This window comes from Armigeres subalbatus, chromosome 2 (genome assembly GCF_024139115.2).
Source record: "Armigeres subalbatus isolate Guangzhou_Male chromosome 2, GZ_Asu_2, whole genome shotgun sequence".
In the NCBI taxonomy this organism is placed as follows: domain Eukaryota; kingdom Metazoa; phylum Arthropoda; class Insecta; order Diptera; family Culicidae; genus Armigeres; species Armigeres subalbatus.
The window spans coordinates 241665123-241682239 of record NC_085140.1 but is presented as its reverse complement, the minus strand read 5'-3'; the positions used below and the strand labels follow the sequence as shown (position 1 = coordinate 241682239).

Below are 17117 nucleotides of genomic sequence, written 5' to 3'. Positions count from 1 at the left end.
AGGAGCAAACCTTCTCATGTACCTGCGAAGCAGCCTCAAAGGGTTTCCTAGGCAAACGCATTTGATAGTTTGTGTCCGGAGAACGTGAACACGTGCAAATGAATTTATCGTGAATTGTTTATTAAATAATTATTATTTTTGAATAAAACCCATATTAAACAGCGGCTTCATTGATGTTTTCTCTAAATACAGTTCATCCAACACATTGTTATGTTTATTCCGGCAGCTATATTTTTTACATTCCTGAAAATATATAGTGCTTGCTTTAATATTTACAATGAAGCATATTCCCGCTAACAAAAGTTGAACAAGATCCGATTTGAAAATAACTAAGTCAGGTTTAGTATTACAAGCTTTTCGCCATTAGGTTTAACCTTAAGGAAATTTCGATGCACTAAAACATAAACGGTTACAAATATATATATACTCTACTCAGGCCACGTACTTAATGAACTTCTTCGCATGGTCTTTTTTTCATGCCAGGAAGATTACAAAAAATATGAAAAACAATATCAAAATGCCAAAAATCTTTATCATCAGCCAACGGTTCTTCGTCACCGATTGGAAGTATTTCAGAATTTCACCATGGGCCGCTTCAACATTCATTTCTACATCCTGCAGATTTGTGTCGATTCGCTCGACCATTTCTTCTTGTTCTTTGACCATGTGGGCCAGCTGCTGAAAAATACCTCCAAGTTCCACGATCGTACTTTCAATGTTCTGCATGGTTTCAGCCCGCTCCTGCACATAGCTGTCGGATTCGTCGTACAGGACCATCGCCTTTTGTTGTTGCTGTTGCAGCAGCGGAGCCCGTTCTGACGATGATCCACCGGCCGTGTTCATATCGATACTAATCTGATCCTGTTCTTCCTGCAGTAGCAGACTACCTTGTGTAGAACCCCGCATGGCCGATGGCGGCAAGCTATTGGAAATAGGCCCTTGACTGAACTGCAATGTGGAGTAAAAAATGAAAATTAGGTTCCTAGGGGTGCATAGAATATGACGTACCTGATCGCGTCGGTTTTTCTGCTGTTTGAGATTTTCGGTTCGAACTTCTAGAACTTGCTTAAAATCGGAGCTCATGTTGGCCAGTTTTGCCTGCAATGCCACCACCATGTTTGAGGAATGTGAAAGCAGGTGCTTCCCAGTAGTCGACTTCCTTTGAGACTTGGAGACTTCCTGAAGCCGTGCGATTTGCTGATTCAACGAGTTCAAGTCGCCCTTGATGATGTACGTTAGCTCCTGAATCTCCGCGGGTCGATCATCAAAAAGGGTTTTCCGCTTCGCCACTAAAAAAAAATTAAACGTGTTTGCCTTTCATTTCAAACACATTGCATGTGATTTCCCCACATTACGCAATTTTAATGAAGCATTGTAATAATCTCCTGATTATTTTCTTCAATATTTGCAGATTAATATTATTTACTCAAGCATGGGGGTATGGTACGATTCGTAGCTGCTATAATTATTTCACATTCCATATTAAGCATTTGAGTGCGCAGAATATGGTGCTTGCACGGTACTTAACGATTTTTAAATGTGATTTTTATGCTAATTATTTAAAAATGTATAAAACGTCGCGAATTGGCATACCCGTTAAATTTTTTTTTGGCACGCGTATAATTTATTAATTTCAAATTGAAATTTGTTTAAAAATCGTATTATATAATTATGTATACATGTCGGTCAGAAATGTGATCTTTCTGTTATTCGATATAAAAAACCAACAAGTTTTTAAAATAAAAAAAATGACCTGAAGCTTAAGTACCAACAAGTGTTAAAAAAACTGTAGCTACGTTAATCATCGGTTAAGAGATTTCAATGTTGATTTGCCAATAGTCTATTCAGATTACACCATTTATGATAATTAATATAATGATAAAGAGTAACTTGATGCCAATCCCCATACATTCAATTTTCTTTCTAATATTTAATTCGATAATTATTACAATGGCGCCATCTGAATAGGCTATTAGCTACTTACAAAGTGTTAGTTTCTCCAGTTTAGCATATGTGCTGGCTATATTCTTTCCAATATGCTTGGCAATCATCATAAACTCGGAATAGCTTTGCAATTGTTTGGCTTTCCGCGGGTCTCGTACATTGACTGCCCGTTGGATGTTTCTGCCCTGCAGCGATCGAATCGCGTTGGCGAATTCCGTGCTACGATCCCGTGCTGCCATTATGAACTCTGGTTCGTTCTCCTTGTCGTCGTCGTCTTCTTCGTAAAATAGAGACTCTTTTCCCACCCCAATCGGTGGAGGGTGGTCAGATTTTTTGCTCGGCTGGTTCCCGCCGCCGAACGATCCCCCGGAATTGATAACACTGGAGAGAAACTTTTGCGGAATCGATGGTAACCAGCTGATGGTGCCACTTGCAGGCGGATATTTAGGCTTTTCCACGTAATCTACTCTCGACTGCGGTTGTAAATCTGTATCCCCTTCGACGGTAACTACTGAAAACGAATCGTTCGCTTCTTCTGGACCGAAACGACGCCTGGCTCTTGATTGCATCTCATAATCACCTACAATCAAAACATTCGAAGCTCTGGGGTCTTTCGCAAAGTCTTGTTAATCGGATTTAAACACTATCAACAAATCCAATGCTTTGCAAAAGGTATCGTAAAAGCGAGCGTTGATCACAGATTACTTAAAAAAAATTACATGTACCAAAACTAAGAAAAATTACAAAAAAGCTAAAATTTTCACTTGTTTCCATATAGAAAATGACGTGGAATACTGTTTTTTACTAATAATATAAAATGACAGTAATCAAGTTATCAAATACAAGGGGAATCGACAATTTTCGCGAATAAGCCAACTCGCCGAAACTCGTTTCTTAAGTTTTGGCTGCGTCCTTTATACGATTATATCAAACAACTCAATCAAGAGTAAAATCAGTTGTGATTCACTATGCATACGCACACTGAGCTGGAATTTGCATCTAAATTTTAAATATTGTGGATTTACTTGACCAATGGATTCGAAGGTCGGTTCACTTGCCTATTTCAAACGTCCCGTTCTCCCGCAAGGTTTGCCAAACTCAATAAATGTTTGGTAGATTACCTTGTTTTTTGCTCCTTGTCTATCAAAACAGATGTCAAAACATCGGGAAAAGAAAGAGAAGTTCGAGGCAAACAGCAAAAAACACGTGGCAGACTTGTCAGTTTTGACAGATTTTACTATGAAGATGGGTGTGAAGGTGAAAACGGCGATTTCAACGACCGTTCAAGGAGCGACTTTTTCGAACGGTCGGGTCCAATCCAGTTTTCCGCGAGCAGTAATGGCCGCCAGCTTGCCTGCGGGTTAGTCTCTGATTTGACATTTCTGGAGGTCAACTGCACCCACCATTCGAGCATTTTGATCAATGTGGTATATAAGAAGGCTTGAATTCACTGAATCAGCACCTTCTTATATGCAACATTGGTCAAAATGCTCGGAGCGGTGGGTGCAGTTGACCTCCAGAAACGTCAAATCAGAGACTGACCCGCAGGCAAGCTGGCGGCCATTACCGCTCGCGGAAAACTGAATAGGGAAATCCACGTACAATATGTGCAATGCACATACAGTCAAATTTCACTCGTTGGGCTATCTTTAGATGCACAGCAAAAACAGTTGTTGAATATTACATTCGAAACAGATGCACATAGGCTATTCCGTCAGAGCTGTGATATTACACTCGTTCGATGTACACGTCAATTCGTGAGTAGCAGCGCCGGTGTAATTTTTTTCATGATGTAATTTTGATCGATGGCGTATTCGACGGTAACGTACAGAGATACAGTGTAATGGGCCAAACATAATTGATACGTTTGCGTGCGTTTTGACAGTTTTCTCATGGAAACACTGTCAAAACGCACGCAAACGTACCAATTGTGTTTGGCCCATAATTTTGGAGATGGCTTTATCGGATTACAAATACAAAAAAATGATTTTTTATTTATTATTATGATATTTTATTCTTAGCTATTAATTGAAAGCTATAGTTACATTATTTATTCTTCCATTATTGAAATTATTTAATTAAACCAATAAAACTGAAAGAAGTTATCTTCACTTTGATTTCAGGTCAATACTGGAATGTCTACTCGGCTTAGTTACCGCCTTCATCGTTCCCTAAATTGTGTCGAAGTGCGATGCTCATCCGTAAATTTCGCCCAGACATACGACGGAGCTATACAGCTGAATCGCAAATTACCGATGCTGGCAAGATATTATTCCACCGGCGCGAATCTGTTCGTCCATCCTGCTGGCTGATCTGTTCGCCATCGGGTAACGACTGTTTTCTTGATACTGTGGCTCTGGGAAACTGCAATAGGACGGAGATGCATCAACCTTACGAGAAAAAATAAATAAAATGCAAAAGTCAATCGTAATAATTATATAGAGCCAAAATAAAAAAAAACAAATGTTAAATGGCCTGTTTCGTTCCCAGAAAGATTCGGTTGGCCATCCCCAAAAGATTCGCTTAGGATTACCAGAAGCATTGCAAACTCGATTATTTATGGACGGTATTCTCCAGAGAAACAGAATTCAGCTGGGATTCCGAAGGAAATATTTTTGGGTTCTAAACGGCATCTTCCTTCATTCCGCTTCAAATGCTTCTAAGATTTCTTTCGGGATTAGGCTAGAAATCCTTCCTTAATTCCTTTGGAAATCTTTCCAGAACTCCGCTGGGACTCCTTCCGGTGTAATTTTTTTTGGGAACGCTCACACTTATGCTAACGCACAATATTTTACTTGAAGGTGGCAACCTTGCAACCCGTCGATAGCAGATATGCAAAAATGCATGGGGAAAAAATCCGCGGACCAATCTATTGTCAACATTTTTCTGTCAATATATTTTATTGTACGTTTATTGGAACAACAATAAGGAAAATTAATTGGTACAATAGAAGAACAATAGAATTGGTTGTTCATAAATAAAATCTATTGTAATTTTATAATATTTTAATGTAATTCTATTGTATTTTCTATTCGGGCAGTGTGTCATTACTATAACTGACGTTTATCAACTTTCTCTTGCACGCGCACAAGTGGGATAGAGTTTGTTTTCATACGGAAACGCTTCCAAATATAGATAGTGGAATATATAAATGAGCGAAGATAAATCCTCTGTCTCCAAACGAACTGTCAAACCTGTCTCCAAACGAGCATGACGTCACGTTTTCAATGGAAACGTTAAGGGCTGTGACGTCATATGCGCGTGTGCACGGGCAAAAAAATCGACTCAGCCATGCTTTCGCTCATCTATAGATTCTACTATCTATACTTCCAAAGCGTTTCCGTATGAAAACAAATCCTATATTGTCTATGCGAGTCATCGCTGGAACGTCGCTGGACCGTCGCGTCACTCAACCAGCAAGCGCTTTCCAGTTTGGTGCTGCAGCGACGCATTGAATTTTCCTGCGTCGCTGGAGCACTTACTGGAAAGGGTCGCCAGTGACCAGCGACGTTTCAGTCGAGCGACGTTGGTGAGACAAGTTCATACATGTTCTTGATTTCATCTGCATCGACAATATTTTCCGTGCGCGTGCAAGAGAAAAATGATTAAACGTCAGATAGCCTTATAGAGCTTGCTGACGTTTACTCATCCCTCTCTTTCAAGCGCATGTGGAGGATAGGATTTGTTTTCATCGGGAAACTTTTTTTTTTTTTTATTCTTTATTTACACTGACAAAAATCCAATCATATCCATTATGTGTGGCACACATAAATTTTGACTATAGCATTTCCCACATAACGGCCATGTGAATTCGCATAGCATATATGTGGAAACACACATAACCATTATTAACTAATAACCTTTATGTGGATTCTCCTATAGCGGGTGGTTATTAACGCACACATAAAATTTATTTGGAAATTTCTTTAGATTTTTGCCAATAAAAATGTGTGGATTTTTATTAGTGTAGGTGTTTTTTTAATTCTAGATTAAGTTCAACACCGTCATCGGGAAACGCTTCGGAAGCGTTTCCCGATGAAAACAAAACCCATTCTTTCTGTGCGCGTGCAAGAGAAAGATGACTAAACGTCAGCAAGCTCTATAAGCGTATCCCGCCTGTGCGTGTGCAATAGAAAGAAGATGAACGTCAGATAGCCTTATTGGTTCCTGCCTGAACCCCGGTATTGAAAACACAGACATAGTCCTACGCCAAAACCCTAAAATTAGGTATTTTTTCTAACAGTGCATGCGCTATCAATTTTGGTTGCGTTCTTTTCTGCACAAAAAAGAAAAAAATCTCAGTCAAAGTGTCAAAAAATTACTGTCGTGCTGGTCTTGCTCCCGTCCGTCTCGCGGATCAATCCTACCAGTCCTTATTAAAAAGCGCCGAGAATATTAAAACTTTTGCGATTAGTTTGCTTAAAAATACTGTAGAATGACGCTCTATCATTTCGGAAACTGTATAGCACTAGTTTACGTGCCTTACTACATGACTTACAAATATTCCGGATTGTAAGTGATGTTCCCAAAATACCCTCGCAATGTGATCCCTACCCCTATAATTGAATTAAAAACATTAACAAAATTACAAATCTACAGATCGGAATATGGAGCATTCTGGAAGTGCATACAGGCTGGTGGAATTTATGTTTTCACACAGCTCTTCAAGATGTTGGTTCTTGCGACATTCTTTCCCGACACGGACAGTTTTATCGGAGAAGGCCAGTTCAACCTGATTGCGGTGAGTACCCATGATAATATCCATTTTTTCAAAGGAAGGTTTACAATGTAGGTATATGAATGTTTAGGATAAATATATTTTTTAACATTGGAATTAAACACTTGTACAAGTAATTTCTTGATCTGACGCAAAATACTGTTCTACGGATTTTCTGATGAATGATATATGGTCGGATTTCTGCCAAGCGGCTTTGAACAGTTCTGTTTACGCTTGCCGAACAGCAATTTAGCAGGTTGAAATCGCTGTTATTTTGCCTGTCTTGGTGCAGTGATTACCACGTCACTATCCAAGCCGTTCCTGGGTGGACGTTAGGCAGAATAACAGCGATTTCAACAATGCTTGTTCTCTCATATGGCCCTCTGCTAATCTTCAGTTTCTATTCATTTCACACTTGCCGCTCGCTTGCGGTGTCAATCGAATCTGTATCTTCATTACTTTCATCTACTCCCTTCCGCTTTGAGTAGTATAATTATCACCGAAAAAAGCCAATAAATTAATTTCGATAGACACAGACTCGAAAACCAAGAATATCCATTACATATCGAGTAACTTTTGTCGTAATATGTCTATGCGCATTTGCTTGCTATGGAGTGCGTGTTGTATTCCCACCTTAGTATGACGCCTTGTCGAAAACGATAATCCCGTTTTTCGATAACCAATTAGTGTTATTCACTTGAAAATCTATGACGAAGCGTATCGAACTCATTATTAAAATTTCCGATTTAAGGGGGCATTAAAATGCAATTACCTACCTGGAATGTTTACCCTTATTTGTTATTTAATTTATGATTCAACCAACAGGAATTCCTCCGATGCAGTGTAGACTTGATGGACCTCCTAGGACTGGCATTCGTGTTGTCGAAAATTCCCGGTAAAGGTCACAGCAAGTTGATCACTGCCGGACTGGGATGGGCCACTGCTGAAGTAATTCTGTCACGTGGCCTGATGCTGTGGGTCGGTGCCCGCGGAGCAGAATTTTCGTGGATCTACATTCAACGTTGTTTGGAGTCGAATATCCTGCTGGTGCAGCACCTGGCCACAGCAACGCTGTTGTGGCTGTTTTCCCGTCATGATCTGGAGAAGAAGTTCGTTCCACTGGTGATTGTTTTGCTTGTGGCTATTTCCTTCCGCGGCGTGTGGCTCGAAGGCACTCTCCAGGCACTATCCACAGGACCATGGTTCGGGTTAGGTCTTAAAGCAATAATCACTGGCTGCATTGGGTTCGTAACATTGCACATTTACTCGGGATTGGCTCAGTCTATTGGGTTGTAAAGATTAATGTATCGAATGGGTTTTTCATAGAAATAAGAATAATCCACATTTTCATTATTTTACATAATTTATTTTCACGCCACAACATATTTGCGATGCGAGTTTAGACCAAAATATAACAATGATAATAATTAAATATATTATGAGGTGCGTTAATCCTTTAGTTGAGTAATGCTTACTTAGATGACAGTCCCAGGCGAAACAATTCAATGCGGAAGGATTTCAATGATTTCATTGGATTCGTTTTTTATGATGTGCAGCTTTCGTTTTGTAATGAGAACTGTAAATGAGACAAAAAATATATGTAGTTTCGTCTATCGTAAAAGTATTTCTGTTAAAGCGGTAGTGAAGTGAGGTTCAACACCAGCCTCTTAAAAAATCCTAGTTTGCTGACTGTTTCAATTTTGTTCATATTTAAATCATTGAAAAAATGGAGACTATCGAATTTTCGGAGTGTTTGAGCGGAAAATAATTGCCATTTCATCAGTTATTCACTCTGCCGGTCTCTGCCGATTGAATCAAGCAAACAACATCCTCCTCCTCCCAAATGTATGAAATAAGGAAAAACGTTTTATAATTGCACCTTCCATCCACTCCTTCGGCAAAACCTCATCCTACCAAACCATGGTAATTACCCAGTGCAGCGCTCCGGACATAGTCCCTGTTGCCCTCATTTAGATTTCAAAACGAAGCAATAATTTGTGCATTTAAGAATGAGAAGAGAATATAATCCACCCGTAAATTCCCTAGATCGGAAATCACCGCACGTCTTACAACTATATTTGATCGGCCCATTATGAGAACACTACTTACCCAAAATAGTCGAAAAACATGTAGCGGCTTCTAGTTTACTGGGAAATCTTCCTGCCAGAGATTTCATGGAAATCGGGCCTTGATTCTTGTCCCATAGTTCCGTCAGAAGATTCATCAGATTCGATTCGAGGATTTCTCGTCCTGGTTCTGTTGAGTGGCACGTGTGACGATTCTCCAAATGAGAATTATCGATATTTTCAGTGATCAATTCATTCATAACACAAGTATGTGGCTCTGGAGGTGACGTAATTTGAACTGCTTGATCGTGATCAGTGATGTTGCTGAACGATGTATTCTGATCTGTTGATCGCATAACAGGCGATGGTGCTACAATTTCTGGAATTGCTGGTTGTGCAATAGTTCTGTTTTTCTTTGGATGATCTATATGCCCATTCAGCGAAAAATCCTCTCCACACGCGTTATATTTGCGTTTCCGGGTGTTTCGAGTAAATAAACTGGCCAACACTGAAGATCGCGTTCCCCGAATCGGCTGTTGCAGAATAGTTCGCGCCTGATCAAACGGATATCTTATCTGTTTCAGTGCAACGATGTCGTGGCGCGGGTTCTAAGAGGTTGCAAATGTCGTTACTAGGAAGACACTATTTTGGTTTAAGTACATTCTCACGTGGCTTACCTTGCACCGCTGGTTACTCGAGCAGTCTTCGATGGCGCGTTTCATTACAACATAGTCCAGTGTGGTCTTCTTGTTAATAAATAAGCGTCGTTGTTTGGCGTTCTTTGAGAGACGTGTTGATGTCTGACCTAGATAATGACTTTTGATGAGTTATTAGTGAGAAATAGTCGCATGATGCCAGCTAATAGACATGTAATACCCTTGGGAGGACATTATTGGCATCTCAAATACATAATTCGGATTGTTCATAGGATTCAACGTCATTGCTACAAGCTGTTGATCTGCCGTGACACAGGCCGAGCTGTTCACATTAGGTTCATGGAGTTGCATGGTGCTGGTGCTTGCAATGGGCATATCTCTGAAAGAACATAAAAGACCAGATTGAATATTTGAATAAATGCCATAGCATAATGCAATTATTACATAATGGCCATAGAAGTACTCTCAATTCCTGGATAATCCATCACAGTTTCTCGAATACACGTGGTTGAATCACTGACTTTTGTAAAATCATCCAAATCACGATCATCCGTGTCCTGTACGATTTCCGATATATCAATTTCTCCAAAACCGCTGTTCTGAACATTGAAAGTAGATTCAACCGTTGCCTGAAGAGTGTCATTCCCAATCTCCTGCATTGTGATATCATCAGCACGAACAACGCTGGTATTTTTATCGCCGGCCAGCAGTTGAGTTATGACATCCACAGGTAGAACAGATGGATCCTCTAGAAAATCATCGAAGCGCTCTTCAAGGGATGTTGTCCGACATCCGGTTTTCGTCGATGATTTTTGGCTACTCAAAAAAAAAACATGAAAATGATGAATACATTTTGAAGATTACATTTTATTTACGATATCATAGACAAACATCAAACATCGGGATCGAGATTTTGAATTAGATTAAAGAAACTTTTTTTTTTAATCTAAGTAGAATAACCACAATATTAATGTTCTCACCTTGATTTCCTCAACCCCTGAAAAGCAGCGGTCTGGAGGCATGCCGCCGTGCTGACTTTTTCTGTTAGGATTTTTGTCGTTATAAAGAGCATTAGTGCATATTATAAGGAAAACAGTTTATAGCCTATTTAGATATATCATAATAAATATCGTGTTAAAAGTATAGGGAAAGAAAAATGAATGTGTGGGGAGGGTATTGACAACAAGTTACTCTTTATCATGATATTTATTATAATAAATGGCGTAATCTGAGTAGGCTATTACCATACAAATACTGCACTTGTTGCTGATAAATGTAGACTGCGCCGTACGCAAGTTTTGCCACCATGATAAACGGTTGATTAGTCACGCAATCGAGGATAGAATTACTAAAATACATAAGATATGCAAAATTCATTTTATTAAATAACCAGAAAATGTATTTCCTCCCCTTACCACATGTCATCGATGTCGATGCTCTCGCACTGCCGGCGTTCGAAGTGTCGTCGGAACAGGGGTTTATTGGTAGCGGCTAGCCACACAGCAGCAAGCCGGCCATTATTCCGCACCGAAACCAACCCCATATCTAGGTACATTTTTATCTTATTATATTTGGCTGTCTCGAAAGCAAAACGTACAGGATTAGGAAAATTTGCTGATGAAAAATACAAGGCACTTCTAAATATTTCAAAACTAACGAAGCAGCTGTCACGCGCACGTTGTTTTCAAAATACAATCACGTGGCCGGCCTACTGCTTGAAGGCTTACTGCGTACCGCAGCATGCTTGTATGCAAGTAGGTATAGCGTATTTATAGGAGGAGGGCCTAAAATTTAATATATTAATATATTTATATTAATATATTTAATATCTTAAACGATTGACGATTAAAGGTTGCATGAAACTAGGTCCGAGCTCTATATGACAGACAAAGAAAAAAAAGGTTGCATGAAGAAGTCGAAGAATGATATTTGAAAAAAAAATGCGCGGGGAAACATAAAAGATGTTTTAGTAACTAACTTTGGAAACATTTTTTTTAAAACTCTTCTCAAAAATTCTGGAAGCGATTTAATTAAAAACGGAAAGTAGTACGGGGTTGGACTTTTCTTATACTGTGTAGGTAATGTGACCCGCAAGCGTCATGCGAAACGCGGGACGCCTATCTGGATAGCGTCACTGGCTCAACAATGAATCTTCCAAAAGTGCATTTCGCATAGATTTTGGCCCAAAAAAAATATAAGAATATTTGTAAGGCTGTATAAATTGAAATAAATTTGTAAAACAAAGTTAAAAAATACAGCTGGTCACATTCTGGGAGGGAGCTCTCGATACTACACATCAAATAAACAAATACTGTCGTCAGGCAACAAGAAAATTTTCTACAATAATAAACAATCAACGTAGGCGCACCTAAAAAGACCAAATTTTGTTTTGTGTGTTATTGTTGTTATATTGCCTTAGAAAATTTTCTAGTCGAGAGTTTTGTTCTCGGCTCGCACTGACATTTCATGACAGCTACTTTTCGGCTCGGCTTGACACAAACATTTTTCGAATCTGTTTCTCTCTCCCAGGTCACATTATGTGTAGGGCAGCGGTTCTCAACCTTTTTTTAAGAGGTACCCCTTCGAGCATTAACCTTCACTGAGATACCCCTATTGTTTGCTGTAAATGAAAATAAGGATTGTATGACAAATTGCGGAATGTCAAAAACCACCCCAAGTTATTCATATGAACAAAATGTCATTGAACGAATGCTATCTATTGCAATCATCCTTCTTGTACATTGTTCAAAGATTCACTACCCATTTTATACTTACTTACTTACGGATCCTGTACACCTCCGGTGGTGCAAAGGGCCGACTTGAAAGATCTCCATCCTGAGCGTTGCCCGGCTATCGCTTTAACCTGTTGCCAGGTTAGATTTCGGTCGACTTCTTTTATTTCTTTATTGAGGCTTCGCCGCCATGAGCCTCTGGGTCTGCCTCTGCTGCGATGTCCCGCTGGGTTCCAGTCTAATGCTTGTTTACAGATTTCGTTTCCGCCCCTACGTAGAGTGTGGCCGACCCAGCCCCACTTCCGATCCCGAATTTCTGTTGCTATCGGCCTCTGGTGACAACGACGATGGAGCTCATTGTTTGAGATCCAGTTGTGAGGCCACCAGGCCCGAATTATATACCGCAGGCATCTGTTAAAGAACACCTGCAGCCGTTGAGTGTTCTCCACTGATACACACTATGTTTCGCTAGCGTATAACAGCACAGATTTCACGTTAGAGTTGAAAATTCGTATTTTGGTGTGTTCACTTATCTGCCTGTTTTTCCAGATATTTCTTAAACTCGCAAAGGCAGCCCTTGCTTTCTTGATCCGAGCGCCTATGTCGATCTTGGTACCGCCGTCCGACGCCATTTGGCTACCAAGATATTGGAAGCTTTCAACATTCTCCACTGGTTGCCCGGCTACTGTGAAACTGGAAGGAGTCGCCGTGTTTACATCCAACGATTTGGTTTTGTTGACGTTGATGACTAAACCTGCCGAAGAGGAGCGCTCGGCAAGGTCGTTGAGCTTACTCTGCATATCAGAGCGCCGTTGCGCGAGGAGTGCAACGTCATCAGCCAATTCGAAGTCGTTTAGATGCTCCATGGTTATAGACTGCCATAACAGCCCGCGGTTTGGTTCACGGTCAATCGCACCTACCAGAATCTCATCGATTACGATGAGGAACAGTAACGGTGATAGGATACATCCTTGCCTCACACCAGCTACGACCCGGATAGGGTCGGACAGGACCCCATTGTGCAGCACTCTACACGAAAAGGCCTCGTACTGTGCTTCGATGAGGCCGATGATTTTCTCAGGAACTCCCTTGCGTCTCAGGGCGCCCCACATATTCTCGTGATTGAGACGGTCGAAAGCATTTTCGTAGTCAATGAATACCAAGTAAAGGGACTCTTCACACTTAAATCATTTCACAGATTTCGGTGAATTTTGCTTCATTTCACCGAAATCTCAACACCAGATTTGTTAATCTGTAAAATTTTCACCGAACAGTTCTGCTGTTGAGATTTCGGTGAAATTTCACAGAAATCTGCGATTTATTTTAAGTGTGTTGGAATTCGTTGACCTGCTCCAGAATGATGCGGAGCGTGACAATATGGTCCACACAGGATCTTCCGGCACGGAATCCGGCTTGCTGCCGCCGGAGAGTCGCATCGATCTTCTCCTGAATCCGGGGGGGGCCATCCAGAAACCACGTGGTTATATTTTTGAAGTTTTTTAACCCCCCCCCCAAGTGGCTTATCGTGGTCATTTGGCAGACCCCCCCCCCTTTGACCACGTGGTTTTTTTAAGTAATTTAAAAAAAAAACCTTATATAACTAAAACATATGGTTAATCCGATCAATTTTGAAGATGGACTATTTTAACTGATTCAAAATCAAACTAAACCCAGCATGGAAATTATAAATTTTCATGAATTCGAACATTTTGATTATGTTATCAAGTTGTAATGTGTATTGGCTTAAAATGCAAGTTTTCATTTTAAATCTACAGTCTTTAATATCTTTGGGTTCCTTTTGGTATTCTAGAATTTATTGTCATATTTTGGTATTTAACCCTCTCAGGACGATTTTTTTACATGGATTTAACGTACATATTTAGGGGTTTCCACTCGATCTTGCCAAAACTAGTATAGAAAGAACTAAAAAGTCGTACTTTTTTCGGGTGTCATAGGCCAAACTGCTCTGAAGTACATATCCTCGAAAGTATCAAAATCATGACAAGAAACAAAATGTCCTAAGACATGATATTATGGAGTTTTGAAACGACCGATCAACCAAGTCCTGAACGATGTATTCGTGCATCGCTAAGCATCCAAGCAGGTCCATTGAGCCAATGCGATTTCATTTATTACTTTCAAGACCTTCCATGAGTCGATGTTCTAAGATACGATATCGACTAAAATGAAAACCCAGCCTAAAAATTTTTAAAAATTTTTTTTCCATAGATTAACCCTTCTTTAAAAGCGTTTGAAGTTCATGGAAATTTTTATCAATTTGGTTGCTTTTCTTTCTTATTTGCTTATTTTTTATTCTAAATTAATGATTTTGTGTGTGTTACTTCTACGTGAAGTTAAACGATTTACAATGATATGGAAATGCTAATATCATCTTCCAAACTTGGACGTACATGTTCATGATAGCATTAGAGGCGAAAGTATAGAATTGATAGTTCCGTTAGGATACGGCAGGCATGAAGAATGTTTTTATAGAAGTCGATTTGAAAGCGAGCGGAGGGCAATATTTGTGATGGCACATATCGCACGACCTTCCTTCTGCCAAACTCCCGTATGAAGGGGGAGAGAAGAATAACAGTGTTGAAGCTGATATATCTCTACTGGCCACTCCACTGGAAGATGATATTAGCATTTCCATATCATTATTTATTATTGCTCTTTATTGATGCGAAAGAAACCCAGCATTGCCCAGGTGTTGCAAATGTCACAATGAACTATTTGCAGCACCGCACTCTAGATCAATTTCCGTGCGTTTGTTTTCTTTTCCTCAACAGCTGACCAAAAATTGTATTTTAATGACTTTTTACATTTCCCCGTTAAATTCACTAACTTTTTGTATATACAAACATTGCGGATCCCAAAACGAATCAATTAGGGGAAAATCTTGCAAATCGGTCAACCGGTTTGCGAGTTAAATCGTCAAGAAGGAAATCTCAACTCATTTTTATTATATAGAGATTATGTGTAGATAAAAATATTTATTTTGTGAAAATTTTTGTAATTGTTTATTGCTAATATTGATTTATTCATGAAAATTTTGTATTTTTTTCGTGGAACATTTTGATTTCTTTATGTAAAATTCTTATTTTACAATTGCAGTTTTTGCTCTCAAAAGTGCTAATTTATTATTGTTGAATTTTTTTTCGGAATTTACGCTGGAGTTGTTTTGTTTTTTTTTTCATTAACAATTTGTAGCAAAATTTCCAAGCAAAATTTTTCACAGAGAATTGTTCAAAAATCATTCGGAATGCCAGCACTTTATCAGGATTGTATGAAGTAAAGTCAAAGTTTTTACAGGCAATTTTTTTACTGGATTTTTCCTGAATATCCACAAGAAATTCTTTTGAAGTTTTTTTCTTGGATTATTGTAAAAACATGAACATTTTTCAAAATTGTAGCTGCAGTCCGCTAATGCAAAAGTGTCAGCGGCGTGATGCCAAAAACCATCTGCGGCTGTGGCGCGGCGGATTTTTTCTTTATATTTTCCCATTTTTCCTTTTCAATTTTTTTTGTGGAAATTGAGACTGAATCGCAACCTGTTTTTTCGTTTATCTTTTTTATGGGAATGGGCTTGTCGCGATCGAAGCATCCTCGCTCCGATTAGCAGAGAGCGGTGTACCCGTTACTCGCCATCGGAGCTGATGCTTTCTCCACCGAACGACAATTCAAGTAAGAGCACTGCTCTCTACTTGAATTGATGTTGGTAATCTGATACTCCAGTGACATTTCAACCAGCAGAGGGCGGTGCCACCCGCTTACTCACTGTCTACTACTGTCACTGGGAACTCCTCTCAGGCCTACTCCTGTGAGGCCCTGGCTGCAGGATGCCCAGGTCGATGCGTTTCTACACATCCGTTGTTTAACTGAAGCCTTATCAGTGTATGCACCCACAACTATGCCTATCATGAACATGTAGCACTAGTGATGCATGGCTGACGAATCAATCATTCGGATTTGCACCATTCCTTTCGTTCGTATGACGTCACGTCATTCAATTATGTTTACCAAATAGCAATGGGCGCTATGAAATAATTAGTCGATTTTCCATTTATAATTTCAAGATGAAAATAATAATTATATATTTATTATTTCTCTAATACATATCGGAATATACTGTTTAACTTTATTTATTTATTTTTCTAAGACTTACTTCCCAACACTACAGGGCTAAGACTAAGATGGTCAAATAACGCAGATACGCATCGACGACGTTGCGACCGAACCTGCGTTACCGGTTATTTTCGATGCACACCTACGTCTTTTCAACGCTGAGTTGAAAAGACGCTACTTGGGCATCGGTTCTAAGATGCGCTTTGCGTTAATGATTTGTATTTTTTATACCGCTATTGTTAATCATCAAAAACTTTTCGTATAAAAAAAGACCACGTGGTTCGAGAGCAACACCCCCCCTCCCCCCATGTGGCTTATCGTGGTCATTTTGCAAACCCCCCCTCCCCCCATATATGACCACGTGGTTTCTGGACGGCCCCTAGGATAATTTTGCACAGAACTTTGAGAACGGTACACAGCAACATAATGCCTCGCCAGTTATCGCATACAGTCAGGTCACCCTTTTTGGGCACCTTTACTAAGATACCTTGCATCCAGTCGACCGGGAAAGTTGCGGTGTCCCAGATATTATGAAATAAACGATGCATTAGTTGAGCGGATGTCATGGGGTCAGCTTTGAGCATCTCGGCTGATATGCGGTCGACCCCTGGGGCTTTATTCGATTTCATGCTTTGGATGGCTGTTTGAATCTCTAGCAGTGATGGAGCTTCGGTATTGACGCGTGTTATACGTCGGATCCTAGGCAGATCATGCCGAGGTGGTGATGGCCTGGCTGGCACTTGAAAAAAGTTGTTCGAAGTGCTCGAACCAGCGTTTCAGCTGGTCATTTGGGTCGGTCAATAACTGATCATTCTCGTCTTTCACAGGCATCGTTGCATTCATCTTTGCCCCGCTTAAGCGTCGTGAGATATCG

The 17117-nt window shown here is 39.9% G+C and overlaps 3 protein-coding genes across 4 annotated transcripts; 1 reads left to right on the top strand and 2 right to left on the bottom strand.

Annotated features, from left to right (window-relative positions):
• Positions 1 to 205: 205 nt before the first annotated feature.
• On the bottom strand, positions 206 to 2762 carry LOC134216096 (syntaxin-5). Its single transcript, XM_062695100.1, has 3 exons — positions 1985 to 2762; positions 1009 to 1289; positions 206 to 948 (listed from the first exon to the last, which is right to left on the bottom strand). The coding sequence occupies exons 1-3, from the start codon at positions 2511 to 2513 to the stop codon at positions 475 to 477; spliced, it is 1284 nt and encodes a 427-aa protein (XP_062551084.1). The 5' UTR covers positions 2514 to 2762; the 3' UTR covers positions 206 to 474.
• A 3481-nt stretch (positions 2763 to 6243) lies between these two features.
• LOC134216094 (BOS complex subunit TMEM147) lies at positions 6244 to 8120 on the top strand. Its single transcript, XM_062695099.1, has 3 exons — positions 6244 to 6456; positions 6544 to 6685; positions 7487 to 8120. Exons 1-3 carry the CDS (start codon positions 6380 to 6382, stop codon positions 7955 to 7957), a joined length of 690 nt encoding a protein of 229 aa, XP_062551083.1. The 5' UTR covers positions 6244 to 6379; the 3' UTR covers positions 7958 to 8120.
• On the bottom strand, positions 8105 to 11083 carry LOC134216093 (uncharacterized). 2 transcript variants are annotated; one of them, XM_062695098.1, is made up of 9 exons: positions 11041 to 11083; positions 10799 to 10958; positions 10628 to 10731; positions 10364 to 10424; positions 9828 to 10199; positions 9604 to 9762; positions 9405 to 9543; positions 8771 to 9335; positions 8105 to 8237 (listed from the first exon to the last, which is right to left on the bottom strand). In XM_062695098.1, the coding sequence occupies exons 2-9, from the start codon at positions 10936 to 10938 to the stop codon at positions 8164 to 8166; spliced, it is 1614 nt and encodes a 537-aa protein (XP_062551082.1). In that variant the 5' UTR covers positions 10939 to 10958; positions 11041 to 11083; the 3' UTR covers positions 8105 to 8163. The 2 variants fall into 2 exon arrangements, with proteins under 2 accessions (XP_062551082.1, XP_062551081.1); XM_062695097.1 differs by having other exon boundaries at positions 10799 to 11083.
• Positions 11084 to 17117: the final 6034 nt, after the last annotated feature.

Excerpts from the sequence above, each read along its gene's own strand:
- LOC134216096 (XM_062695100.1), bottom strand. The coding sequence starts at position 2,513 with ATGCAATCAAGAGCCAGGCGTCGTTTCGGTCCAGAAGAAGCGAACGAT. Across the intron at positions 1,290-1,984 it reads ACTGGAGAAACTAACACTTT|TGGCGAAGCGGAAAACCCTT; the intron begins GTAAGTAGCTAA and ends ATTTTTTTTTAG. Across the intron at positions 949-1,008 it reads AGAAAAACCGACGCGATCAG|TTCAGTCAAGGGCCTATTTC; the intron begins GTACGTCATATT and ends TCCACATTGCAG.
- LOC134216094 (XM_062695099.1), top strand. The coding sequence starts at position 6,380 with ATGACGCTCTATCATTTCGGAAACTGTATAGCACTAGTTTACGTGCCT. Across the intron at positions 6,457-6,543 it reads ACTTACAAATATTCCGGATT|ATCGGAATATGGAGCATTCT; the intron begins GTAAGTGATGTT and ends ACAAATCTACAG. Across the intron at positions 6,686-7,486 it reads GCCAGTTCAACCTGATTGCG|GAATTCCTCCGATGCAGTGT; the intron begins GTGAGTACCCAT and ends TTCAACCAACAG.
- LOC134216093 (XM_062695097.1), bottom strand. The coding sequence starts at position 10,938 with ATGTACCTAGATATGGGGTTGGTTTCGGTGCGGAATAATGGCCGGCTT. Across the intron at positions 10,732-10,798 it reads ATCGACATCGATGACATGTG|TAATTCTATCCTCGATTGCG; the intron begins GTAAGGGGAGGA and ends TATGTATTTTAG. Across the intron at positions 9,336-9,404 it reads CGAGTAACCAGCGGTGCAAG|AACCCGCGCCACGACATCGT; the intron begins GTAAGCCACGTG and ends GCAACCTCTTAG.